The sequence below is a fragment of the Panthera uncia genome, chromosome F1 (assembly GCF_023721935.1).
Source record: "Panthera uncia isolate 11264 chromosome F1, Puncia_PCG_1.0, whole genome shotgun sequence".
NCBI lineage: Eukaryota > Metazoa > Chordata > Mammalia > Carnivora > Felidae > Panthera > Panthera uncia.
In genome coordinates this window covers 10,362,148-10,389,783 of record NC_064813.1, presented here as the reverse complement: position 1 = coordinate 10,389,783, position 27,636 = coordinate 10,362,148, and the positions used below count along the sequence as shown (strand labels likewise).

The 27,636-nt window shown below is 38.1% G+C and overlaps 2 protein-coding genes across 4 annotated transcripts in view; one reads left to right on the top strand and one right to left on the bottom strand.

Annotated features, from left to right (window-relative positions):
- Positions 1-26,656, bottom strand: part of DCAF6 (DDB1 and CUL4 associated factor 6) — a 133,733-nt gene extending 107,077 nt beyond the window's left edge. Inside the window, exons 1-3 of one of the 3 annotated variants that reach the window (XM_049635147.1) lie at positions 26,254-26,656; positions 10,148-10,209; positions 1,324-1,416 (exon numbers count right to left, since the gene is read on the bottom strand). In XM_049635147.1, coding sequence (XP_049491104.1) covers positions 1,324-1,416; positions 10,148-10,209; positions 26,254-26,350 — 252 coding nt within the window. In that variant the 5' untranslated portion in view covers positions 26,351-26,656. The remainder of the gene's footprint in view (positions 1-1,323; positions 1,417-10,147; positions 10,210-26,253) is intronic. The other 2 variants (XM_049635145.1, XM_049635146.1) reach the window with 2 other exon arrangements.
- Positions 26,657-27,213: 557 nt separating this feature from the next.
- Positions 27,214-27,636, top strand: part of MPC2 (mitochondrial pyruvate carrier 2) — a 31,414-nt gene continuing 30,991 nt past the window's right edge. Inside the window, exon 1 of the mRNA XM_049635165.1 lies at positions 27,214-27,527. Coding sequence (XP_049491122.1) covers positions 27,419-27,527 — 109 coding nt within the window. The 5' untranslated portion in view covers positions 27,214-27,418. The remainder of the gene's footprint in view (positions 27,528-27,636) is intronic.

Genomic DNA, 27,636 nt, shown 5'->3' with positions numbered 1-27,636 from the left:
CCAAGCTCCACACTGGAATTGGGTCCAGGCACCTTAAAAGACCTAGTAATTGCAGACCTAAAACAAGTAGGATTTGAAAATATCAAGTTTCCCTCTGCTAAGTCAGGACAATTAAGTAAAGCTATTTCTGAAACAAAATTATGACCTGTCTCTTAATCAAGAATATCTTCAATATGAACTTCATTCAGACTGAAGGACCACAAACATTTATTAGAATATCTTAACTGTTTAAATGTGGAAAAACAAGAAATATGTGAATAATTTATTCTTAAGGTTCCTATTTTATTTAAAAAAATTTTTTAATGTTTATTTATTCTTGAGAGAGGGAGAGAAAGAGACAGACAGGCAGACAGACTATGAGTGGGGGAGGGGCAGAACAAGAGAGGGACGCAGAATCCAAAGCAGGCTCCACGCTCTGAGCTGTCAGCAGAGAAACTGATGCAGGCTTCAAACTCAAGAGCCGTGAGACATGACCTGAACCGAAGTCAGGTGCTTAACCGACTAAGCCACCCAGGCACCCCAGGTTGCTACCATTTTAAATGAGTGTTTGGTCTGACAATCTACCAAGTTCTCACTGATACAAAAATAGGTGTATCTGGGGGCGCCTGGATGGCTCAGTCGGTTGGGCAGCCGACTTCAGCTCAGGTCATGATCTCGCTGTCCGGGAGTTCGAGCCCCACGTCGGGCTCTGTGCTGACCGCGCAGAGCCTGGAGCCTGTTTCGGATTCTGTGTCTCCCTCTCTCTCTGACCCTCCCCCGTTCATGCTCTGTCTCTCTCTCTCAAAAATGAATAAACGTTAAAAAAAAAAAAAAATTAAAAAAAAAAATAGGTGTATGGTTTCTCCATATAGAGAGAAGAGCCACTAAAAATGAGAAATAATCCTAAAACTCAATATTATATGCCAGTTTACGGTAGTAGATATCATGAAGCATTTCACTAGAACCTAAATACTGTTTTTTCAAACTGATAATATCTTAAACCACTTGACTGAAGGGTAGATTTTTTGAGCATGAAAGAAAAAAAAAATCACACTGTCCTTTTCCTCCCAAAGAATGATTTATTGAGATAATGTTACTTTTGGCAATTTTACCCAGGTGGATACAGTGAAGCATATTCAAATTTGCTGGAGTCAAAAGCCCAGTGAAATCTAATGTTTTCCTAAGAAGACTAAGGGATATTCATATAATAACTTCCAAATTATATAACTGTAGCAAAATAAGAAGGATATTTTGTTACAAATGGCCATTCCATAATCATTTACAGTTTCTTAATTTTTAGCTTAATTTTTCTCATGAAATGATAGATTTTTTAAACCACTTTACCTTTCTGCTGTAAGGATTACTAATTACTAACTTGGTGTCATCTGAGCCAGATAAAATATATTCTCCAGTCTCATTCCAACAGATTGTATTAACCTAAAAAGAAAACAAAATGTAAATTTAAGCAAGCTGGACATAAAAACAAGTATGCCATCTTTCAGTTAACTGACGGTTCAAAATTTATCATCACTAATAAAGTTGCATCTATGATAAGCAGTATTTACCACTTTACCTATTGAAAATACAGCTGTTTAGTAAATATAACATTCTGTAAATTCACAATGAAATGACTGAGTCTTTAAATTTTATTGTTTAAATTTATTTTAATTGATTCATTTTGTACCCAGAAACATAAAACCAGGCCACCTTAAAAAAAAAATTAAAAGAACTTACTCAGAGCTATAGTAATCAAGGCTGTGTGGTATTGTCATGATCACAAATTTAAATCAATGGAATGGAATTGGAGTCCAGAAATAAACCTGTACATTTATGGCCAAGTAATTTTTGACAAGGGATCTAAGACCATTCTAAGGAAAAAGAATATTTTTTTCAAAAAATAGTGCTGAGACAACTGGATATACACAAGGAAAGGAACACCACATACAGAAATTAACTGAAAATGCTAAAAAAACCCTAAATGTAAGAGCCCAAACTATAAAACTTAGAAGGAAACACAGGTATCAATCTTTATGAAAATTAAAACCACAATGAATTACCACTTCCCGCCCAGAAGGATGGCTATAATGATTAAAAAAAAAAAAAAAATGACACAAAATAGTAAGTTAGCTAGATTGTCAAGAAATTGGAATCCTTATACATTGTTGGTAGGAATGCAAAATTGTGCTGCTATTTAAACAGGTTGGCAGTTCCTCAAAAACTGAAACAGAGCGACCCTATGACCCAGCAATTCTACAACAAGGATATATCCAAGGGAATTGAAAACATGGCCCAAACAAAAACGTGTACACAAAAACCAGAGCTGCATTACTCCTAAGAGCCAAATAGGGAAGCAACCCCAACATTTATGAAAGAATGCATAAACAAAATGTCACTATCCATTTGCTCCTAACAAAATATGCATACAAGGAAATACTCAGCAGCAACAGGAATACACAGTGGACACAAGCTGCAACACGGATACACTTTGAAGACATTATGCTGAGTGAAGGAAGCCAATCTGAAAGGTCACATATTACAGGATTCCATTTATTTCAAAATTCTAAAACAGGCATATCTGTAGAGACAGAAAGTAGATTAGTGATTGCCAACAGCTAGGTGGAGGGGGAATGGGAGGGAATGATAACTGCTATGTACTTTCTTTGTCAGGTGGTGAAAATATACTGGAATTAGCGGTGGACGGTACAACTTTATGAACATACTAAAAAAAAACTGAATTGCACACTTAAAGTGGGTGAATTGTATGGTATATGAACTGTATCTAAATAAAAAAAAATAGATTCCACTTTCAGTCAAGACAGAATAACACCGACCAAATTTACTATAACATCTGCAACAAACTAAAAAACAGCAGAATATACATCCCCCTTTTTTTTAGAGAGAGAGAGACAGAAAGAAAGAGAGAAAGCAAGCAGGGGAGAGGGGCAGAGGCAAAGAGAAAGAGAATTCTAAGCAGGTGCCACACCCAGCATGCAGCCCGACATGGGGCTCAGTCCCATGACCCTGAGATCATGACCTGAACCGAAATCAAGAGTTGGACACTCAACTAACTGAACCACCCAGGTGCCCCTACACCTTCTTCTTAAGTACACAAAAATCTATTTACCAATATAGAAAATACTTATGGGCCATAAAACAAATATTAATATTTTTAAAAGATTTCAACTAAATACAGAGTATGTTTTCTGACCAAAATGGAACTAAATGAAAATCATTAACACAAAGAAATATTTGGAAACTACAAAATAACAGATGCTCAAAATAGAAATTACGTAATAAATTAGAAGGTATTTTGAACTGAATGAAAATGAAAGCACAACATATATCATTTTATGGGTTGCAACTAAATCTGTACTTAGAAGTAAACTTATAACACTAAAATACCTATATTAGAAAAGATAAAGGTCTCCTATCAGTGACCTCAGCTTCTATTAAAAAAAATTATAAAGGGGCGCCTGGGTGGCGCAGTCGGTTAAGCGTCCGACTTCAGCCAGGTCACGATCTCGCGGTCCGTGAGTTCGAGCCCCGCGTCGGGCTCTGGGCTGATGGCTCGGAGCCTGGAGCCTGTTTCCGATTCTGTGTCTCCCTCTCTCTCTGCCCCTCCCCCGTTCATGCTCTGTCTCTCTCTGTCCCAAAAAAATAAATAAAAAACGTTGAAAAAAAAAAATTAAAAAAAAAAAAAATTATAAAAATAACAAGTAAAACCCAAAGTCAGCATCAGATTACAAATAATGAGTATCAGAGCAGGAATCAATGAAACCACAGAAAACAGAAAAAACAAAATACAAAAAACAAAAAACAAAAAACATACACGAAAACACTAGAAGCTGATTCTCTGACAAGACAAATAAAATTAATGAACATGTTGTCAGACTAATCAAGAAAAAAAGGGGGGGTCAGGGTAACATATTATCAATATGAGAAATGAGAAAGGTGATATCCATCACTAACTACATATTCTACAAATACCTAAACATTAACGGAACACTATGGTCAACTTTATGCCATTAATGCAACAACATGGATGAAATTGACAAACTCCGTGAAACACACATACTGAACAAAATTCACTCAAAATATAATCTATTTTTATTAGGGGATTATAGTTCGAGTTTTCCACAAAGAAAACTCAAGGCCCAGATGGCTTTACTGGTGAATTCTGCCAAACATTTAAAAATAATTAAATAATGAGAATTCTGTACCAAGTCTTCAGAATATTAAAAAGACAATATAAGTACTGGAACTAATAAGTGAGTTTAGAAAGTTTGTGCAATACAGACAAATATGCAAAAACAGGACAGAGAATTAAAACAACAACATGGTATCACTAGATTTCTACTAGAATGTCTAAACGTTTTTTTAAATTACTATACCAGATGTAAAGGAGAAACAGACGAAAAAACAGCAGACTTCAATAACCCATTTTCAACAATGGATAAATCATACAGACAGAAAATCAATAAGAAAACACTAGAATTGAACTACACCTTAGATCAAGATTTAGACATACACAGAATAGTTCATCAAACAGCAGAACAGACATTCCTCTCAAGTGCACACAGAACATTCTCCAGGATAAATCATGCTAAATCACAAAACAAATATTAGCAAATTTTAAAAGAGTTAAGGCATACTAAGTATCTTTCTGACCATAATGGTGAAAACTAGAAATTAAACAGAAGGAAAACTGGAAATTTCACCAACATATGGAAATTAAATAATACACTCTTGGACAACTAATGGGTAAAAAAAAAATATCTTGAAATAAGCAAAAATGGAAATAAAACACATGGGATGCTGCAAACACAGTTCTAAGCAGGAATTTTATAGCAATAAATGCCTATGTAAGAAAAAAGAAAGATCACAAAAAAGCAACAGAACTTAACACATTAAGGAAACAGAGAAAGAAAAACAAACTAAACCCGAAGTTAGCAGAAGAAAGGAGACAACAAAGATCAGAGCAGAAATAAATGAAATAAAGAATACAGAAACAATAAAAAAAGATCAATCAACTAACAGTTGGTTTTTTGAAAAGAAAAAAAATGACAAGCCTTTAACTAGACTTAGCAAGGAAAAAAGAGAGAAGATCCAAATAAATAAAATTATAAAAGAGATTACAAATGATACCACAGAAATACAAAGGACTGTAAGAGAACACAGTCTCTTACACACCAACAAACTAGACAACTTACTTTTTAGTATAACCTACCTAACCTGAATCATGAAAAAATAAAAATTCTGAATTGGCCACTAACAAGTAAGGAGACTGAATCAGTAATCAAAAACCTTTAAAAAAAAACAAAAAACAAAAAACGGAGCGTGTAGGTGGCTCATTCGGTTGAACTCCTGATTTTGGATCAGGTCATTATCTCACAGTTCGAGAGTTTGAGCCCCATATCGGGCTCTGCACTGACAGAGAGCCTGCTTGAAATTCTTGCTCTCTCAACAATAAATATTAGAGAGAGAGAGAGAGAGAGAGAGAGAGAGAGAGAGAGAAGCCCAGGATCAAATGGCCTCAGGGGCTTTAAATATTTACCAGACATTTAAAGAATAAACACCAATCCTTCTCAAACTCTTCCAAAAAACTGAAGAGGAGGGTACATGCCCAAATTCATTTTCTGAGGCAAGCATTACCCTAACATCAAAGCCAGATAAGGTATTACAACAGAAGGAAACTACATGCCAATATTCCTGATGAATGTACATATAAATATTCTCAACAAAATACTAGCAAATCAAATTCAGCAGCACATTAAAAGGATCATACAGCATGACTAAGTGGGATGTAGCCCTGAGATACAAGGATGGCTCAGTATACACAAATCAATAAATGTGATATACCACATTAATATAATGAATGATAAAAATCATATGATCACCTCAATATATATAGAAAAAACATCTGACAAAAGTCAACATCTTTCACGATAAAAATTCTCAACAAACTAAATATAGAAGGAATATTATCTCACCAATTTAAAGGCTGTATATGACAAGCCCACAGTTAACATCATACTCAATGGTGAACAGCTGAAAGCTTTTCCTCTGAGATTAGGAACAAGAGAAGGGTAACTACTCTCATCACTTTTATTTAACATAGTACTGGAGTCGTGGCCAGAACAATTAGGCAAGAGAAAGAATAAAAGGCATCCAAATTGAAAATGATGAAGTCAAATGGTGTCTGCTGGCAGATGACATGATCTTTATACATAGAAAACCCTGAAGATTCCACCAACAAACTGTTAGCACTAATAAATGAATTTAGTAGTTTCAAGATATAGAATCAACAAACAAATATCACTCACATATCTACATACTAACAATCAACTATTTAATGCCAAGTTACAATAGCATCTAAAACAATAAAATACTTAGGAATAAATTTAACCAAAGAGGTAAAATATCTGTACACTGAGATCTACACAATATTGATGAAAGACAATGAAGAAGACACAAATAAATAGATACGCTGAGTTCATGTACTGGAAGTCTTAATTTTATCAAAATGTCCATACTACCCAAAGCCATCTATAGACTCAAGGCAATCTCTATTAAAATTCCAATGGCATTTTTCACACAGAGAAAAAACAAACCTAAAGTTTGTATGGAACCACAGAGAAAGAAAAACAAAGCTGGAGGCATCACACTTCTGACTTAAACTATATTACAAAGTTACAGTAATCAAAATAATATGGTATTGACATAAAAACAGACACACAGACCAATGCAACAGACTACAGAGCCCAAAAAACCCATACATATGTGGTCAATTAGTTTACAACAAAGGAGCCAAGAATATTCAATGGAGAAAGGACAGTCTTTTCAATAAATGGTTTTGGGAAAACTGGATGTTCACATACAAAATAAAAAAATTTAACTTGAAATGGATAAGACAAAAAAAAAAAAAGAAAAAAAAAAAAAAAAAAAAAAAAAAAAAAAAAAAAAAAAAAGAAAGAAAGAAAGAAATGGATAAGACTTATAAACATAAGACCTGAAGAAAAACAGTGAAAAACTCCTTGACCTGGGTAGTCATTTTTTTAGATATGACACCAAAAGCACAAGCAACAAAAGCAAAAATCAACGAGTGGGACTAAATCAAATTCAGAAGCTTCTGCACAGCAACAGAAATCAACAAAATGAACAGGAACCCTAAAGAATTGGAGAAAATATATGCAAACCATAATTTGACAAGGGGCTAATATCTAAAATATATAAGGAGCTCATATAATCAGTTAACAATAACAACAGAAAACCCCAAATAATCTGATTTTTAAGGGCAAAGAATCTAAATAGACATTTTCCAAAGATATACAAATGGCCAAAAAAATATATGAAAGGCTACTCAACATCACTAATCATGAGGGAAATGCAAATCAAAACAGTAGTGAGAGATCAGCTCATGCATACCAGAATGGCTATTATCAAACACAGACAGGAAATATCAAGTCCTGGTAATACGTAGAGCTAAATGAAATGTGGAGGCAAGCTTTACAGTTATATGGAGTAAGAGTTCTGAGGAGAAGGCATAAAACATACAAGGCAGAGGCGGACTTGGTGTACTCGAGGAACAGCAAAGAGATGAGTGTGACTAGAACAAATATGCGTAACAGAGACCACAGTACAGGATGAAACTGGAGAGAGCCGCTTGCGCCAAATCACAGGGCCTGGAAGCAACAAGGCCTTGGCGTTCACTAGAAGTACGCTGGAAATCGACTGGAGAGTTTTGAGCAGTTGCGTATTACGAACAGATGATACATCACATAATTTTCTTTATAAATTTTCTTTCTACCCTCTCCTTATTTTGAAGGATATAACAGAAACTCAGAAAGGTACATATACATATAAGACTTATAACACTGTTTACCGCATTCTGACTTTAAGAATACATAGACAAATAATAAAAGATAACCAGGACTACAGAATAAAGGGTACATACAACCAATATGACAATATAAAAGCATACAAGCTGACAGAGGTGTGAAACAGAGATAAAAAGGTGGAGAGAAGGGGTGCCTGGCTGGCTCAGTCCATAGAGCATGCAACTCTTGATCTCGGGGTTGTGAGTTTAAGCCCCATGCTGGGTATAGAGATTACTTAAAAATAAAATCTTAAACAAAAAAGGTGGAGGGAAGGATGAAAGAATTAAAAGTCTCTACCTTACAGAATGGAAATTCAAGAGATACCGTCTATAAATGACAGAAAAACAAAAGGATGTTTATGTATGTTGTTTAGTGCAGAGACTAAGAACAGTAATATAAAAATTCTGAGAAGCCTACATCTTAGAAAGTGAGAGAGTTCTATAAATGAGTTAAATTCTCTATCATGGCAGGAACTCAGTAGATGATGTTTGAAGTTGCCAATTCAAAAAAGATCAATGTAAGAGTATTATATGGAGATACAAAAGAAATCATCAGAAGATCTGAAATGAAAAATGATTCAAAGAGGTTGTTTTTGGAAAAAAGGATAGGAATAAGGGAGAGTGAGACACATCTGTTACTTTTTGTTATGATCCATTTGAACCATGCACATATATTATTTTGACCCGCTCCCTCCAAAAATGGTTTTTAGCTTTAAAATAAATACATATACCTGAACTGTATTTATAGCATAATTATAATTCCATAATAGCGCACTAGAAATACAGGGTATATAAAAACAAGTTAAATGATACCACAAGAAACCAAACTAGTATCTGGAATGTGTGACAGTCTATAGGAAAACTGACTTACACTCTGTAACAAGTCAATGGCAGGAACAAAGAAGGGGAAGCCTGCTCTACTTTAATAGTGATTTGAGAGGCAGGGCACTTATGATGAGCACTGGGTGTTGTATGTAAGTAATGAATCACTAAATGCTACTCCTGAAACTAATATTACACTGTATGTTAACTAACTAGAATTTAAATAAAAACTAGAAAAAAGAAGAGGCATGGCAATCAAGGAATAAACTTTGCCTGGAACCTCTTTTGAACAAATAACTATAAAAAGACATTTTAAATAATAAGAGAAATTTAATTATGGACTGTATATCAGATGATACCAAAAATATACTGTCAATCTTGTTAAATTACATAATAGCATTTTGGTTACATAAGAAAATGTCCATTGCTTTTTGGCTACACACAGGAGTGAAATGACATAATATCTAGGGTATTATGATATTCTGAGAAAAATGAAATGGAAAATATGTCCCAATATTTAAAAAAAATTTTTTTTTAATGTTTATTTTTGAGGGAGAGAGCGAGCGAGCGAGCATGGGAGGAGCAAAGAGAAAGGGAGACACAGAATCTGAAGCAGGCTCCAGGCTCTGAGCTGTCAGCACAGAGCCCGATGCGGGGCTCGAACCCACAAATTGTTAAGATAACGACCTGAGCCAAAGTCGGACGCTTAACCGACTGAGCCACCCAGGCGCCCCAAACATGTCCCAATCTTGATAACTGCTAAATCCACCTGATGAGTATATGAAAAGCATTGCCTGAAATTTTCAGAACAGAAATTAAAAGGAAAAGGATTCTGTTCTGGCCCTGTTAAATCTAGCATGGCCATTAGACATGCAACCAGTAGAGAGCTGGATACGTGAATCTGGAGTTTGGGGAAGAAAGAGAGAGCTGGAAGTCATGGTTTTTTAGCCGTGGGACCGGATAACATGTCTCAAAAAAGTGAAGAGAAAAGAGGGTGGGAGGAGCCAGGACAAAGTCCCAGTACATCCAACAACTGAAGGTCAAGAAGCGGAGGAGTCAGCTAGAGGACAGAGAAGACGCAGTCAGTCAATGAGATACAGAGAGAACCAAGAGAGTGTGGTGTTAGCAGAAACCAAGAGAAAAAATATTTCAAAAAAGAACATGTGTTCAATTAATGTCTAAATTTCCTGAGAAGTAACCACTGGTAATCATTAGTGACCTTCACAAAAGCAGTACCGTTGAGTGAGAGGGAAGCCTTTTGATAATATTAGAAAACTCATCTGTACTCTTAAAAATCTCCCGCATACTTTTCTAAAATCAAAATAAACTTTATGTTTTAACGTCAAACTTCATTCTCCCATTTTTTTATTACAGTTATTCATAATCTCTTCAAAGAGGATGGGGCATTTCATCAAATATCGAGCACTTGGTATTAAGGTCCTTCATAGTGGAGAATTAATTATTACTTACACAGCCATCATGCACATTCAGGGTTGCTTCAAGTTTCAATCTTTGGATAAATTCTCTTCTTCCTGTTAAAAAAAAAAACAAACTAAATAAGTTATAAGTCATTCTTGATGAAGAAAGTATAACAAAGAAGTTAAGAGCCCAGGATCCCGCATGAGGCAGCTCTAACTTCAACTCCCACTCAGAAGCTGAGTGATACCGCCTCAGCCCTCATTCCCTCATTAAGTAGTTCCTGCCTACCTGATGCTGTTATTGCAAGGATAAAACGGTTCAAAGATAGAAAGGGCTTAGCATAGTGGCTGGACCACAGTAATCATTCACATATATATTCAACCAATATATTGAGTACTCATTCCATTCCAGGTGGTGTTCTAGGAGCTAGGAGTACAGTGGTGAAATAAAACAGAAAAAGAACTCTGCACTCTAATGAGCTTATTGAAAGACAATAAACAACACGTCACCTGATGAAAGTGTCAAATGGAAAAATAGAGAAAGAGGATAGGACTAGAGGTGGGGGGTAGGGTTTTGAACCTTAAATAGGTGGGCAAACAGTGTTTTGTTAGATACTACCTACTTTCAAACACATCTCAATTTCAGAAACGTTAAAATATTTTAAAGTTCATTTTACGATGAAATGTACCAGCAAAAAAATAAAATAAAATCAGCCTAAATGTCCATCAATAGCAGAATTATAATACTGCAAAAATAGAAATCCCTTTGAAAATGAGAAATGTTTCCCTTTAAAAAATGAATCATCTTTATCAAAGAAAGACCAAAAAGCTTCATGTTTATTCAGAAGCTGTAATGAAAAGAAGCTGAATATATGACAAAGAACGATAATTAGCTAAGCAAATCAGGCTGATGAGATCTCAAATAAAATTAAATTTGACTATGCTCTCTGTACACTGTCACCAGGGACAGATTTCTCTACACTTTCTTGCCATTCGATGTAAATATCAAGATCTTCTTGAGAATGAACTATTTTCTTTCTTTGTGCTTGCTTATGACTGGTAAGATGGCTAGGTAAAGGATGAACATGTGGGTTAAAGAATTTTTCTTTTTTTCTTTTTTTGTGTGGGGGGAATGTTCTATGGTTCTAAACATTGGAATAAGACAACCTACAGAAATTCAGTATTTTCATGAATTGGTTGTACTTTATATAATTAACTTTTCAATCTGATTTTCAGTTTTAAAAAGACACTAACTGTACTAAATAGATAACATTAAAAAAAAATTTCCGCCCTTCAGCCAACAGCAGGCTTGGCAATCCTACTGAGTTATAATTAAGAGTTAAGATCATATTATCAACATGACAACAATTAAAATTCATTAAAATACAAGGAGGAGGGGGAGGAGGAGGAGAAGAGAGGAGAAGGAAGAAGAACCACAAATTTTTCTTGAAAATTTTTAAAATCTAGGTTTGAAAACACAGCTCTAGCCATCTCTGCCTAGAGAAAATGGTGGTAGGACATGAGAGAACAGAAGACAAGGTGAGTTCTCCGAGCAAGAACTCTTACGTATGAAACCTGCACATAAAAACATGCACTGAGACTTGACAGTTAAATAGCTCCCGAATGATTTCTGTATGTGACTTTGGAGATCAAAATGACTGTATTGTCCACATACCTCATTAAATGTGCTTCCAGAAACAACTAACATAAACCTCCTCTACCCTTTACTAATTAAATGTACTACCAAAAAATAGGAGCTGACAGATGCCCTAAAATAAGAATCGTAAGGTGAAAAAGCGGAGCCCCCCCCCCAAATTAAAATAAAAATAAACTCATACCTGTCGTCAAGAACTATGAAGTCTAGACTACTCGCAAGCTAACAAGTACCTGCCACCATCTCATGAATGCTGGCAGAAGACACAAGACTCCTAAGTCAGAAGCAAAGGAGTTTTCTCCTTAATCAATGCAAGCTTCAAGTTCACATAGGCTCCTTGTCCCCCAATTCCCACAGGGCAATGCGGAGCAGCCTAGGTAAGTACTGGATATGCTGGGGGTTTGAATCAGAGCTGGAGAACCCTGAACTGAGGAAACCCAAATCTTACAAAAGATCAAGCAAACTTGTCTGACCTTTTTCCCAAAGAGTGACAGTATCTGTATTATACTGAACAATAAATAAATCTGCCCTCTGCTCCAGAGAGAGATATTATAACTTCCAAAGCTGTTCCTTGTATATACATTATTGAAAAGATAGTCCAGAACAAAGCAGCCAGTGCCTCTGCTCACAAATGTGCAGAAATGCAAGACGCATGGAGAATTGCCTCCCAACAATTACACACTTGTTACGGATGAATTTACCTACTGCTGTGGCTTCCTACTCATGTCTTTCTTGCAACCCATGCTGCCTCTCATAATTCCATCACTGCTTTGACATTCTATTCTTTATTAACAGACCATAAGCTCAATAAAAAGAGCAACACTCTTGATCACCTGGGTACCCTAAGTGCCTAGAACAGTGCGGAGGACAAAATAGGCATTTAATATACATCTGCTCAATCAGTGAATAAGCAAATAGGATCATGATACTCGCTCTGTTCTAGAATATGTCTTCTGTTGGGTGAACATCTTTCAATGACAATAAATATACAGCTACTGCTCTTTTTATAAGAGCTACTGCTCATTTTGAATGGTTATATAACGTATTAAACAGCTTTGCAACTTACTTATTCACATACCTATCTCCCTTAGTAGACCGTGAGATGCTTGAGATAAGTGTTAGACCAGGTTTAAATACCTACTTGGAACATACTATGAATAAGCTGGGCAAAACCTAACTTCTCAGAGCCTTAGTTTACGTTACATTCGTAGAAGTTTTACATTTGATGGGTACACATTTATTGTCAGGAGCAAATTAATTAGCATTCTCAAAACTTGTGGACCTGCTGATATGCTCTACACTTAAAATGAGTTCTCTCCCTATACACAGGTGGGATTGGTCCAAGTTGATACTGCCTGGAAAGAGAGAAAATCATTTTTTAAAAATGACCTCATTTAGGAGTTGAGGTAGGTTCAGCTGATTAAAGAAAAACAGTAAGGCTGGTGATACTGAACAGCAGAGATGGAAAAGCATTTTAACAAAATTTTTCACTTTACTTCATTCTATTGTCCCTTTGAACTACTTTGCCTTTAAAGCCAAACTTTCTGGTCATCTCCACATGCCGCCTTCCCTAGCTCACTGTCAGCTCTTCTTTCCCCCGCACTGTCCCTTGCCCCCTCCTCTCCATTGGTTTTGTTCTTAGAAATCATAGGTCATCAGTAAATCCAGTGGGCCCTTTTAAGACACATTTTTCATGACCTCATAGTATTATCTGTCACAGCTGACGCCATCTTCTTGAAATAATCTTCTTCTTTGGTTCCCATGGCATCTTACCAGATAACCAGGAGAACTGAAAATCAAAGGGTGACAAAACTCCTTTGAGGTGAGACAGAACACAGAAGAGTTTCATCTTGGACAGAGCACAGGACAAAGAGGCAGCTGCCATCAAAGTGCAGAAGGAGAACACTGTGAGATGCAAACAAACGCTTTAAGGCCAACTGTGGGCTAACAAGATGGTTGAATCTCTGAGATCCTAGACACAGGCAAAGTCTTCATTCGGTCACCGGCTCTTTTCTGTTAGCTTCCACCAAGAACTTGCAAGAAACACTGGAAACAGGGCAGGAGACCAGAAAGAGTCCCTCTCTGGCAGGACACAGGCATGAAACCCCACTCACGTTTCAGGCCATTCTCTCAGGGGAAACAAAAGCCGTAAGCCACTGCAGAAACCCAAGCTAAAAATGGCCTCAGTAAATGTCTACTACCGGTGAGAGAGGCAGGAAACCCTCACCATCATTTCAGGCAAAGGGCAACTGCCCTGAGAAAAGGATAAAAGTAGACACTGCCTATCCTTCAGGGAAGGGCAGGAAACCCCCTCCCATCTGATAAATAATCAATAGGAAGTGTGGTGGCACTGAAATGTGTCAAGTCACACTGAACTACCTTCCCAGAATCCCTTCCCTGTAGATTTCGCCTTAGGATGAATCACCAGCCATTTTTGCACAAGACTGATGAATGAAGTACAATTACAGCCATAGTGACTTTGCACTCAGAAGGTTGGAGCAAAGCTCATGCTGCTTATACGTGTTGTTGTGTATCTGCTAGCTCACCTTCTTGGAATGAGCAGCAACTAGGCCTAGGAGTGTATGTAATAATAAGTTTGTGTAAGTTTCTGTAATAATATTCTAAATACTTGGCTGTCATTTCAACAATCTCCACAACACCTTCACCGGCAGATTCCATCTCAAGAAACACTTTCTTTGCTCACCCATAAGAAGCAACTCCTCATCCACTCGAATCCTGTGATTGCAACAATTCATCCTATCTTCAGGCTCCACTTATTCTAGTTCTCTTGCTATTTCCACCACATCTGCAATTACTTCCTCCACTGAAGTGTTTAACCCCTCAAAGTCATCCATAAGGATTAGAATCAACTTGTGCCAAACTCCTGTTCATGCTGATATTTTGATCCCTTCCCATAAATCAAAAATTCTTAGTTTTTTCAAAAATTCTTAATGGCATCTAAAATAGGGAATCCATTCCAGAAGATTTTCAATTTACTTTGCCCAGATCCAACAGAGGAATCACAATCTATGGCAGCTATGGCCTTACAAAATGCAATTCTTAAATAGTAAGACATGAAAGTCAAAATGACTCCTGGATCTAAGGGCTTAAAATGGATGTTGTGTTAGCAGGCATGAAAACACTCATCAGAACTCTTGAATGACCAAGTACATTGTCAATGAGCAGAAATATTTTGAAAGGTATTTTTTTTTTCTGAGCAATAGGTCTCAACAATGGGCTTAAAACATTCAGTAACTATATTGTAAACAGAATGCTATCATTCAGGCTGAAGCACAGATAAAGTAGATAAAGCACAGATAGAGTAGACTTAACACAATCTTTAGGGGCCTAAGATTTTCAAAATGGTAAATGAGCACTGGCTTCAACTTAAAGTCACCAGCTGTAATAGCCCCTAACAAGATAGTCACACTGTCCTTTGAAGCCTTACAGCCAGGTACTGACTTCTCCTCTTTAAATATGAAAGTCCTGGATGGCATCTTCTTAAAGAAAACTATTCAATAGAAGCCTGTTTTGTCTACACTGAGAGTCTGTTATTTACTATAGCCACCATCGTGCTAGAACTTCTGGATTAACATGCTGCAGTTTCTACATCAGCACTTGCCACATCACTTTGCACTTATATGCTATGGAGATGGCCTCTTTCCCTTAAACCTCATGAACAAAAACTCTGCTAGCTTCAAACTTTTCTTTTTCAGGTTTCTTACCTCCCTCAGCCTTTATGCAGTTGAAGAATGTTAGGGTCTTGCTCTGAATTAGGATTTGGCTTAAGGGAAAGTTGCGACTGTTTCATCTTCTACGCAGATCACTAAAACGTTCCCCATATCAACAATAAGGCTGTTTCACTTTCTTATCCATCACGTGTTCTCTGGAATATCACTTTTAATTTCCTCCAAGAAATTTTCTTTTGCATTCACAACTTAGCTACTGTTTGGCACAAAAAGGCCACTTTTCAGCCTATTTCAGTTTTCTTTTTTTTTTAATTTTTTTTTTTAACTTTTATTTATTTTTGAGACAGAGAGAGACAGAGCATGAACGGGGGAGGGTCAGAGAGAGGGAGACACAGAGTCCGAAACAGGCTCCAGGCTCCGAGCTGTCAGCACAGAGCCCGACGCAGGGCTCAAACTCACGGACCGTGAGATCATGACCTGAGCCGAAGTCGGCCGCTTAACCGACTGAGCCACCCAGGCGCCCCCTATCTCAGTTTTCAACATGTCTTCCTTACTAAGAGTAATCATTTCTAGCTTTTAATTTTTTTTTTTAATTTTTTTTAACGTTTATTTATTTTTGAGACAGAGAGACAGAGCATGAACGGGGGAGGGGCAGGGGGAGGGGCAGAGAGAGAGAGGGAGACACGGAATCGGAAGCAGGCTCCAGGCTCCAAGCCATCAGCCCAGAGCCCCATGCGGGGCTCGAAATCACAGACCGTGAGATCGTGACCTGAGTCGAAGTCGGACGCTTAACCAACTGAGCCACCCAGGCGCCCCTCTAGCTTTTCATTTAAAGTGAGATATGCAGGCGCTCCTGGGTGGCTTAGTTGGTTAAGTGCCAACTTCGACTCAGGTCATGATCTCACAGTTCCTGGGTTCCAGCCTCACATCGGGCTCTGTGCTGACAGCTCAGAGCCTGGAGCCTGCTTTGGATTCTGTGTCTCTCTCTCTCTCTGCCCCTCCCCCACTCACACTCTGTGTCTCTCTCTCTCAAAAATAAACATTTAAAAAAAAAGTAGATACACGACTCTTTCTTTCACTTGAAAGGAACATGGTAGAGTTATTCATTGGCCTGATTTCAATACTGTTGTTCTCAGGGAGTAGGTAGACCCAAAAAAGAGGGAGACACAGGGAACAGCTGGTCACTGGAACAGTCAGAACACACACAACACTTATCGATTAAGTCCACTGTCTTATGTGGGCACGGTTTGTGGGGCCCCAAAACAATGACAATATTAACATCAAAGATTACTGATCACAGATCAATGTAACAATGATAATAATGAAAAAGTTGGAAATATTGTAAGAATTACAAATTCTTACAGATTCTGTGCCACAAAATGTGACACAGAGACACAAAGTGAGCAAATGCTATTGGAAAACAGGTGCTCCATGCAGAGTTGCCACAAACTTTCAATCTGTAAAAAACACAGTATCCACAAAGTGCAGTAAAATGAAGCACAATAAAACAAGATATGCCTGTACTGGAAGTTTTAGCCAATGTGATATTGCAAGAAAAAAGAAAAAAAGACATACATATTGGAAAGGAAGAAATAAAACAGATCCAGTTGGAAGATGACATGATTTTGCATGTAAAAAGTCCCCAAGATTATACCCCCCAAAAATCCTAGAACTGTAAGTGAGTTCAGCAAGGTCACAGGATACAAGATCAGCAGATACACAAAGCTGCATTTTTATATATTAACAATGAACGTGTGAAAGTTGAACTTAAAACACAAAACCATTTGTAATTGCTCCAAAGAAAATTAAATATTTAGACATAAATATAAAAAATAAATATAATGTATCCTGATCATTACAAAACGCTGATGAAAGACACCAACAACTTAAACAGAGTATACCACGTTTATGGATCAGAAGAATCAACACAGTGAAAGACGTCAGTTCTTCCCTAATTGGTATATAAATCTAATGCAATTCCTATCAAAATCTCAGTAATTTGGGGGTATGGACAAGCTTGTCCTACGATTCATATGGAAAGGCACAAGATATAGAATAGCCAAAACAATTTTGAAAAAGACAAACTAAGGGGGGAAAAGATCACTCAATTTGATGTTAAAACTTACTATATAGCTACAATAAGCAAGACAGTGTGGTATTATTTACAGAAGAACACACACACAGATCAGTGATAGAGAACAAAGAACACAGAATCAGGTCCACATAAAATGCCCAACTGATTTCTAAAATAAAGGCGCAAAAGTAACTGAATGGGGAAATACAGCCTTTTCAACAAATGGTGCTAGATCAAGACAACATCCATAGACACAAAAATGAACTTCACGCTAAACCACACACATCATACAAAACTTAACACAAAATGGACCCCAGACAAATACAATTTTAGGAAAAAAACCTAGGAGACAATCTTTAGGACCTAGGGATAGGTTAAGAGTTCTCAGACAGGATACCAAAAGCATAATCCATACAAGGAAAAATTGATAAATTGGACCTCGCTGAAGTTAAAAACCTTTATTCTGCAGAAGACCCTACAAAAAGAATGAAAAAACAAGCTATAGACTGGGAGAAAATATATGCAAACTGCACACCTGACAAAAGACTAGTACCTAAATTATATAAATAAGTCCCAAAACTCAACAGTAAAAAACAATTAATAAACCAAACAAAACATGAGCAAAAAAACATAAAGGGACATTTCACTGAAAATATGAAGATGGCAAATGAAGTACGTAAAAAGATGCTCAAAATTAGCCATTAGAGAAGTGTAAATTAAAACCATGAGTTATCACTATATAATTAGAAATAAAAATAGTGATAACACTCCTGCTGGTGATGATGCAGAGCTGATGGGAATGTAAAATAGTATAGTAATACCTGAAAGAGTATAGCAGTTGCTTACAAAATTAAACAATGTGCTTACCATACAATCCAGTAATTGCAATTCTTAGACATTTATCCCCAAAAGATGAAAACTTACATTTATATGAAACTGCATGTTCATAACAGTTTTATACTTAACAGTCAAAAATGGAAACAATCCAAATATCTTCAACAGGTGAATGGTTAAATAACCATATAACCATATCATGAAATACTAATAAACAGTAAAAACAAATAAACTATTAATACAACAATTTAGATGAATGTTAAGGGAAATACACTGAGTGAAAAAAGCCAGTCTCGAAAGATTACATGCTGTTTTTTATGTTAACATACATGTTATTTATATAATATAAATAACAATTTAATATAAATAACAATTTTTGAATTGACAAAATTATAGAGATGAAAAGCAGATTACTAGTTGCCAGAGGTTAGCAGTAGGGAGAAAGGGATACAGCAGTGACTATAAAAGGATATCACAAAGGATCGTTGTCATGGAATTATTCCCTATCTTAATTGTGGTGGTGACCATGTTAATCTATTAAAATTAATTAAAATTAATGTTCAAAATGCACAGAATACATACACACACACAAATAAGTACACATATAATTGGGGAAATCTGAATAAGGTTCATGGCTTTATCTATCTATGTCAATTTCCTAGTTGTGATATTATCATATAGTTGTATATAAGATGTTACCATTCATTGGCAGTATTGGTTGAAGGGTATATGAGATCTCCCCAAATTATTTCTAACAATTGTATATGAACCTACAACTACCTCAAAATAAAAAGTTAAGGAAAGTACCAAGTTAAAAAAAAAAAGAAAAAAACACCTTCCCACAGAGAGAACTCCAAGCCCTGAGGTCTTCAACAATGAAATCTATCAAATGTTCAAGAAAAAGGTAATTTCAATTCTATATAACCTCTTTAGAAAAAGAGAATACATTCAACTCATTTATGAGCCAACATTATCCTGATACCAAAACAAGCAAAAATATAACTATAAGCTATAATTATAAGCTTGTAACTTATAAGAAAACTATAAGCTAAATTTTATGAGCATAGACACAAAATTCCTACCAAAACTCAAGCCAGCAACATATAAAGGATAATTTATAATAACCAAGTAGGATTAGCCCAGGAATTGAATATTAGTTCAACATTAAAAAAATCATTTAATATGCTAATATACCAAATTAACAGAATCAATGAAAGAGAAATCATATAATCAACTTAAGAGATATAGGAAAAAAAACCTTGACAAAATTCAACAGCTAGTCATGACAAACATTCTCAGCAACCTAAGAAGAGAAGGACATTTCTTCAAAGAGTGTCTACAAAAAACATATGGTCAGTAAGATATTAATAGTGAAAATCTGAAATGTTTTCCAAGATGAGGAATGAGGCAAGGATGTCTACTCTCAGCACTTCCATTCAGATTCTATTGCAATCCTGGCCAGCGCAATTAAGTAAGAAAAAGGAAAAAAAGAAGAAAAAAGGAATACAGGTGAAAAAGGAAGAAATAAAACTGTTTTAATATGCAGAGACATAATCCTCTATGTAAAAATCCTACAGATTTGGAAAAAAAAATTATAGGAAGTAATTGGGGCACTTGGCTGGCTCAGTTGCTAGAGCACATGAATCCTGATTTGGGTTGGGGTTGTAAATTCAAGCCCCAAGTTAAGGGTGGAGTTTAATTTAATAAAAAAGAAGAAGAAGAAGAGGGGGAGGAATGAGTAGGTCTAGTAAAGTCGGCAGGATGCAAGGCCAATAAAAAAAAATCAACTGCATTTCAATATGTCCATGATGAACGACTGGATACTGAAATTAAAAATTAATACCATTTAAAATAGTATTTAAAACATTATGTTACAGGGATAAATATAACAAAAATATGTGTAAAATTGTGCACTGAAAAATAGAAAACATTAAAGAAATGAAAGAAAACCTAAATAATTGGAGACAAAAAGGACTATCATGGATTGAACATTCAATATTGTAAAGACTACAGTTCTCTCTGAAATAACATATAGATTCAATATGATACCAGGCAAAACCCCAATAGTTTTTGTAGAAACTGACAAACTGATTCTAAAATTTATATGGGAATGAGAAGCACCTGATTAAGCACCTGAAGCTTAATCTGTAGAGCATGGGACTCTTGATCTCAGGGTCATGAGTTCAAGCTCCACAATGGGGGGTAGAGTTTACTTAAAAAAAAAAAAAAAAAAAAAATTATATGAGCATGAAGAGAACCCAAAATAGCCAAAATAATTTTGTATGAAAAGAACTAAGTTCAAAATATTGCCCTGGCTGATTTCAATATTCACTATAAAGACACGATGTACTGCTATAAAGAAAGACAGCTAGATCGATGGAACATCACAGAGAAATGAATTTACATATATGGACAACTAATTCTCAACAAATGGGAAAGACTGTCTTTTCACAGATGATGCCAGAACAACTGCACATTCATACAAAGAAATGAAAGTGGACTCTTACCTCACAGCGCAGATAAAAACGAACTCAAAATTGTTCACAGCCCTAAATATAAGAATTAAAAAGAGAAAACTTCTAGGAAAAAAATGTATAAATCTTTGTGATGTTGGATTAGGTAAAGATTCTTAAATAGGACACAGAAGCATGAAGTATAAAAGACCCTGTTAGGAAAAAGAAAAGAGAAGACAAACTGGGAGAAAAATATTTGCAAAACACATATCTGATTAAGAACTTGTATCAAGACTATACAGAGAATTCTTACAATAGTAAGAAGGTAAATCTGAACATTTAACCAAAGTATACAGATGGCAAATAAGCCATGAAAAGATACTCAACATCATTAATCATTAGGAATAAATCAAATGCAAATTAAAATGATAACGATACCATTATACCTACATACCTAGAGAGGCTAAAATTAGGAAGACTCCCAATGCCAAGTGCTGTGGGAATGCAGCATGGTACAACTATTTTGGAATGCAGTCTGGCAATTTCTTGTAAAGTTAAATACACTTACACAACTCAGCAATCCTATTGCAGGTTACTACCCAAGAAATAAGGGTTTAAAAGGGTCCTACTCTAGTTATTTTTCCCAAGGAGTAAACAAGGTTTCATTATTTATATATTCTTTATTAGCCATGAGCAGTGTTTAAAAAAATTTTTTTAATCTGCTGCAAGTACTTGAAACCCACCCACCCTAACCTTGACATCAATGACACTCAATTACAATTATTAAAAATATAAACCATTTAGTAAAGTTTTGCAAACCTCAAGCCAAGATGTATCAGTAAATATTCTACCACATCAACACCACAATTTCTAGCATGATACAGAACAGAAAATAGTAAGGCTAACCACCACTTGGAGAATCTTTTATTTTAGTTGCATGTGTATACCACAAGTTGCCATGTAAATGTATTTTTACTGTGGATCATGGTCAAACATTTTAGAAACACTGACCTAGAACATGCCTACAATACAAACTCTGTGCTACCAGCAGCTCCTATCCCTTCTAAGCATTCTCATCCTATACCCAGGAAGAATGAAATCCACAGTAGAGCCATTCAAATCTGTCTGCAGCTGCTATGATTGATATGTCTTTGGTGGTCTTATCTTCAGGAATCATCAGCATATTCTATTACATGTGTTTGTCATATTTGACAGTCATTTTTCACCACTAAAATCAGACATCTTTCAATTTGCATTGAGGTTTCAAAACTAAAGAGACAAAATACGAAGATTCCACTAACTTCTCCCCAGTAGCTAACAAGGAAGCAAAAGTCAGAATTTATTGACTCATATAACATATTGTAATTTGGCAACACATTATGAAGAACTGGGTAACGCAGATGTATTCAGAATATGCTAAAGAAGAATCTAAATGCAAAAATTATCCATTTCAATATATATGACTCCAATGATACTCCAAAAACACAGATTTCCTAATCCCCTTACAAATAGAAATTTCAAACTCCACTATAAAGTTGTCATAGGAAGGTACCAGGGTGGCTCAGTTGGCTGAGTGTCTGACTTTGGCTCAGGTCATGATCTTGAAGTTCCTGAGTTCGAGCCCCACATCAGGCCTGCTGCTGTCAGCATGGAGCCTGCTTCCCATCCTCTGTCCCCCTCTCTCTCCGCCCCTCCCCTGCTTGTGCTCTCTTTTTCTCTCTCAAAAATAAACCTTTAAACATAAACAAAGTTGTCATTCGCTGCCTGCTATAGTCTGAATGGTCGGGTCTCTTCAAAATTCCTACGTTGAAATCCTAACCCCTAAAGTGATTAGCATTAGGAGGTGGGATCTTGGAGAGGTGATCAGATTAGGATTAGTGCCCTTCTAAAAGAGACCCTGCTTCTGCCCAGTGTGGTTACAATGAAAAGAATGCCATATGAATCAGGAAGCAGGCCCTCCTTAGCAGACTGAGATCATGATGTAGGCATCCTACTCTCAGCCTTCCAGCCTCCGACACTGTGAGACATAAATTTCTGTTGTTTATAAAGCTACTTAGTTTATGCTATTTTGTCAGAGCAGCCTAAACTGACCAAGACACTGCCTAATCATAGCTTAAGCATTTTATATGAAACATACTATACATTATGGCACACAACTCCCTTGAAAAGTTCTTTTACTCTTTTGTCAATTAAAGTAGAAAGGTGAGAAAGTAAAAATTCAAATGTGGACAAGTCCATTTACAATGAGAGAAATATGAATAGAAAGAGGAAATGTACAGAAATGATAGCTTCTTTTATAAGCAATGTTTACCTTTATAACACTGTATATATATAAAACTTGTGACCAATAAGTTATCACAATAATCACTGAATCCCCAAAGCACTACCGTATCTTGAGAAACAAACATTTAAATCTACAGGTGTTTCTGACTCTGGACTTTGTAAATCACTCTTTAAAAAAAATAAATCCTACACTGACATTTAGATCAGGCCCATAAAGATGACAATAGCTGGCCTAGCCTCTGAATCCCGATGAAATCTTGTGAATTTCGGGGTTAAGTGAACATATATATTTTTCACCTAAATAACATATAACAAATTATTTATCTTCATTCCCACAATATAAAAAGATGTTTTATGAACTGCAGCTTTCTTTGGTAGGAGGAAAATAAGTAATTAATCAAATTTAAACTCACCTACAAAGCCTGGAAAAACACAGACTATGGTGAAATAATTTGAAATGTAAACATTACAAGAAAAATCTGTCAATTCTATCTGTGAATTATTTATTTAGCAGTAATTCATTATGAAGAATACAAATAATGGAAATAAATTGGAAAAATAACCTACAATACTATAAACAATCAAAATGTTTGAAGTCTCAAAAAGAAAAAAGTTGAGAGAGAGAGAGAAAGAGAGAAACGAGAGAGGAGGGCAGCGAGGAGAGAGAGAACCCAAGCAGGCTCCGAGCTGTCAGCACACAGCTCACAAACCGTAAGATAATGACCTATACCAAAACCAAGAGTTGGACACCTAACCTCAACCCAGGTACCCCCACCTTCTACATTCTTTAACTTAGGCTTTATAAAGACTTTGTAGGAGTACTTCAAAATATTATTTTTAAGAAACTCATTAATTCAGTCACTACTAATGAGGATTTTACTATTTCCTGAATGCTATGCCAAGATTTAGCACTGGGGTGTAGAAGAATTACATAAACGGTGTAAAGAAGGTCTACTGAGGCCAAGAAATTACAAGTCATTTTCAAATACTTAGAAAACCACATTTAAAGGATGCTGTTCAAGAATATGCTATTTATAAAGCATATGTTATTATCACATTTAAAATATTATTTAAGATAAGGAACTGCCTCTATATATATATATATATATACATATATATATATATATATATACACACACATACATACTGATATCTGAAAATCTATGATTTGGAATTTCTACTTAAGTCCGTGGATTCTTGCTTTTCAATTCCCCTCTACCCAATGCAAACTCTGTTCCCATTAGGGAGTTACAGGAGGAAGGGGAAAAAGGAAATGTATAGATTCATATTTTAACTGACTGTCATAGATACAGCTGAACTAACTGAACCAAAAGAAAACATGAATACATAAACCTATATATATCAGTACTTAAACAGTCCAACTAATACAGGACCAAATTTATTCACGCAGAACGCAGTGTTAAAGTTTGTTTTATCAAGCTAAAATTAAGTTCTTTTTCAACAAATAAATATTAAAATACTGCACATCTTTTTAGGTTAATGATTAAAAAACACACTCTCTACTATGTTTAATTTTAAAACAATCACCACTCTAGGTACCTATCCTACAACACATGCACAACAAGCAAGTACAAGGATATTCACTGCGGCGCTTTTGTAACAGCCAAGGTTCATTTCCAGAGGAAAGGTCTGAGTGGATTACAGTACCATCATACAGTTAAATACTATGCAATAGTTTAAAAGACTGAATAGGTCTATTTTTACTGCCTGGAAAGATCTCCAAGAGGGAGTGTAGAAAAAGCAAATTGCAAAACAATGTTTACAAGATGACACCATATATATGCAGGATTCAAACACACACACACACACACACACACACACACACACCACACAAAACTATAGCATTTCCATATGTACATGTGCGCTTGTAAAAATGCAAAGAAAAAAGTCTGCAGGAATATTCAAGAAACAGATAACTGTCACCTCTAAGAGTGTGAGTGTGTGTGTGTGTGTGTGTGTGTGTACCTGGAATGGGAGGGAATCACAGGAATTTCTGCTTCATTTTTATTAAGTCTGTACAAGAATGTACTCAGATGTCACTTGAAACACTAAATAACAAGAATAGGAAAAAAAAAAAAAAAAAAGCTTGCTCAGTGCTCTCAAATAATTTACAAACCAGAACCGTTAGGTGTAAGATTTCATTTTCCAAAGGATAATGATTTGAAGGCAACACCAAATGCCATCACCGAATACTTGCCTGGCAAAAAGTGACAAAACCGGAAAGAAAAAAAGTTTTAGATGATGTCTTATCTTCAAATAAAAAAAAGAACAACACGTGCTGCAAGACTGCAGAAGAAAAAAAGCCCCTTCCTAGAAATACGTCCACCTTACTGGACTTTTTCAGCTAGCTCGGCTTGACCCACAATCCTCACAAAACCACTGTATCCAAAACGAAAAAAAGCGGCATGCTGTTCCCTCAAGTATTGAAGGTTGTTTTTAGAAAGCTTAACTAAGAAACAGTTAAATGCCAAGTGTGTTTTACAGGGGTGGGAATAGGAACGTGAAACCCTACACCTCCTTAAAGCGGTCAAAACGAACTCAACAGCACACAGTGGAACAGGGAAAGCGCGCGGGGGTGGGGAGAGCTCAGCTATCACTTTTAGGTTTTGGCTCCGAGCCGCAGGACAGTTTACGCGGAGTCCGTCTGGAGCGCGAAGTCCCCGAAGGTGGGCACCGCGTCGCCGCCGACACCCAAACCCTCCGAGGACTGGAAGGGAGGGGGCTGTCAACAAAAACTTAGTCCTTCGGCGGAGCGGGGAGAGCGCTGGGGAAGAGCACAAGCGCCAACTTTGGCTCGAAACGAAGCAGCTCCGGGAGGTTCGGCAAGTCTTCTCCCCAGTCCCACTCCACAAGCGACCCCCAACACCTTTCCGGGCCAGTGCCGTCTGCCCCCCCCCCCCCCCCCCCCCCCCCCATTAAGCCCCCCGAGGAAAACCCAACAAGGGCGGCGGCTGGCAGCATGCAAAGGGGGACTTGGCCGTGGGAGGACACCGGCAAGGGGTCCGTCGGCCAACGTCCACCCAGCACCCCAGAGTCTCCGGGGCGCCCCTGCCGAGGCGCTGTCCCACCTCCAACAGCCCCGGCGGCGCGGCCCCCTCCCCCACCTCTGGGCGGCGACCTCAGCGCCTCCGCCCCCGGGCCCCCGCTCACCCAGGTAGCGGCTCCGCAGCCGGGACGGGTCCTCCAGCCCGAGGGACCTTTTCCTCACGTCCCACAACAGGTGTGGGCAGGAGCCACCCCGAGACATGGCTCTGCCGGGGTAGGAGGGGAGACCACCGCGTGGGGGAGGGGAGGAGGGGGAGGGGACACGCGGATCAACACCCGAGCCGCACCAGCACCATCCGCGCGCCGGGCCTCGCGAGCGCAGCGAGTTAGATGGCGGCGGCGCCCTCGCCCCCGAAGCCCGGCCGCGCCCGGGCCGGAGCTCGCCTCATACTCTCCTCCTCAGACTACCCAGAACATCCAGAGATCAGCAACAGTCCCCTCCCTCGGCCCCCCTCCAACAGGAGGAGGCGGAGGCGGCCGCGACTCCTCCCTCTCCTCGTTCTCAACACCCTCCCTTCCAAGCCTTTCTCGCGAGATGACGACCACCCCCGGGACTGAGGCCCGTGTGCGCCACGGCTGCCCTCACCCTAGAAAAGTGGGTTCGGGACCCTGCAGCCAAATCCTCGACTCTTATGGAAAAGTGAGGAGTTGAGAGAGAAGAAGATGAGATGTGAAGGGTCTCAGTCACGAGTCTCATTCCAAACGAAGCAAGAGCATTGTGCGGCGTCATTTTTAGTCGGGGCACTGAAGGCCCAAGAAGCCCATTTTAACTACGGGCCTTCTTAATCAGAGTGAAAGGGGACTAGAGCCGGTGCAGCTTCACTTTCCCTTCTCCAACATGGCCTCGAGGGCAGGAAGGAGAAATTAGAGGTTCGCGCTGGGCCCCGCCCGCACCGTGGGGCAGGCCAATCACAGTGGTCAGCTCGGTTTGCGCAAGCGCGCTGCCGCCAGGGCGCTGGGTTGGTTTCGTGAGGCAGTCCTTCTGGCACCTGTTGCCATGACTCCTCCTCCTTCCCGCGCCGGGGGGGGGGGGAAGGAGGCGGACCCGGGGCGGGCCGTCGCAAAGCCTCCGCCCCCTCGGTCTTTTCTGGGCCCCGGCCACCCGGCAGTTCGCAGGGGGGCAGGCGGAGCTGCGGGAAGGGCACGCTAGGGGAGAGGAGGACGCGAGGAGCTGTGGCAGGAGAAAGTGACGAGTGCCCTTCGTTGTCATCCAGGGAGGAGCACGCGGCCACTGCCCCACTCGGCCGCCCACGACCACTCGTCCGCAGAGATGTCAGCCGCTGGCGTCCGGGGCCTTCGGGCCACCTACCACCGGGTCCTCGATAAAGTGGAGCTCATGCTGCCGGAGAAATTGAGGCCGATTTACAACCACCCAGCAGGTAATAGATCCAGAATAGCTCTCTCCGAGACCTTCCCTCCTTCTTCCTCGAAAATAGACCTTTAGAGGCCACGGACACCCTGCCGCTGGAGGCATCACCCACAGCCCCA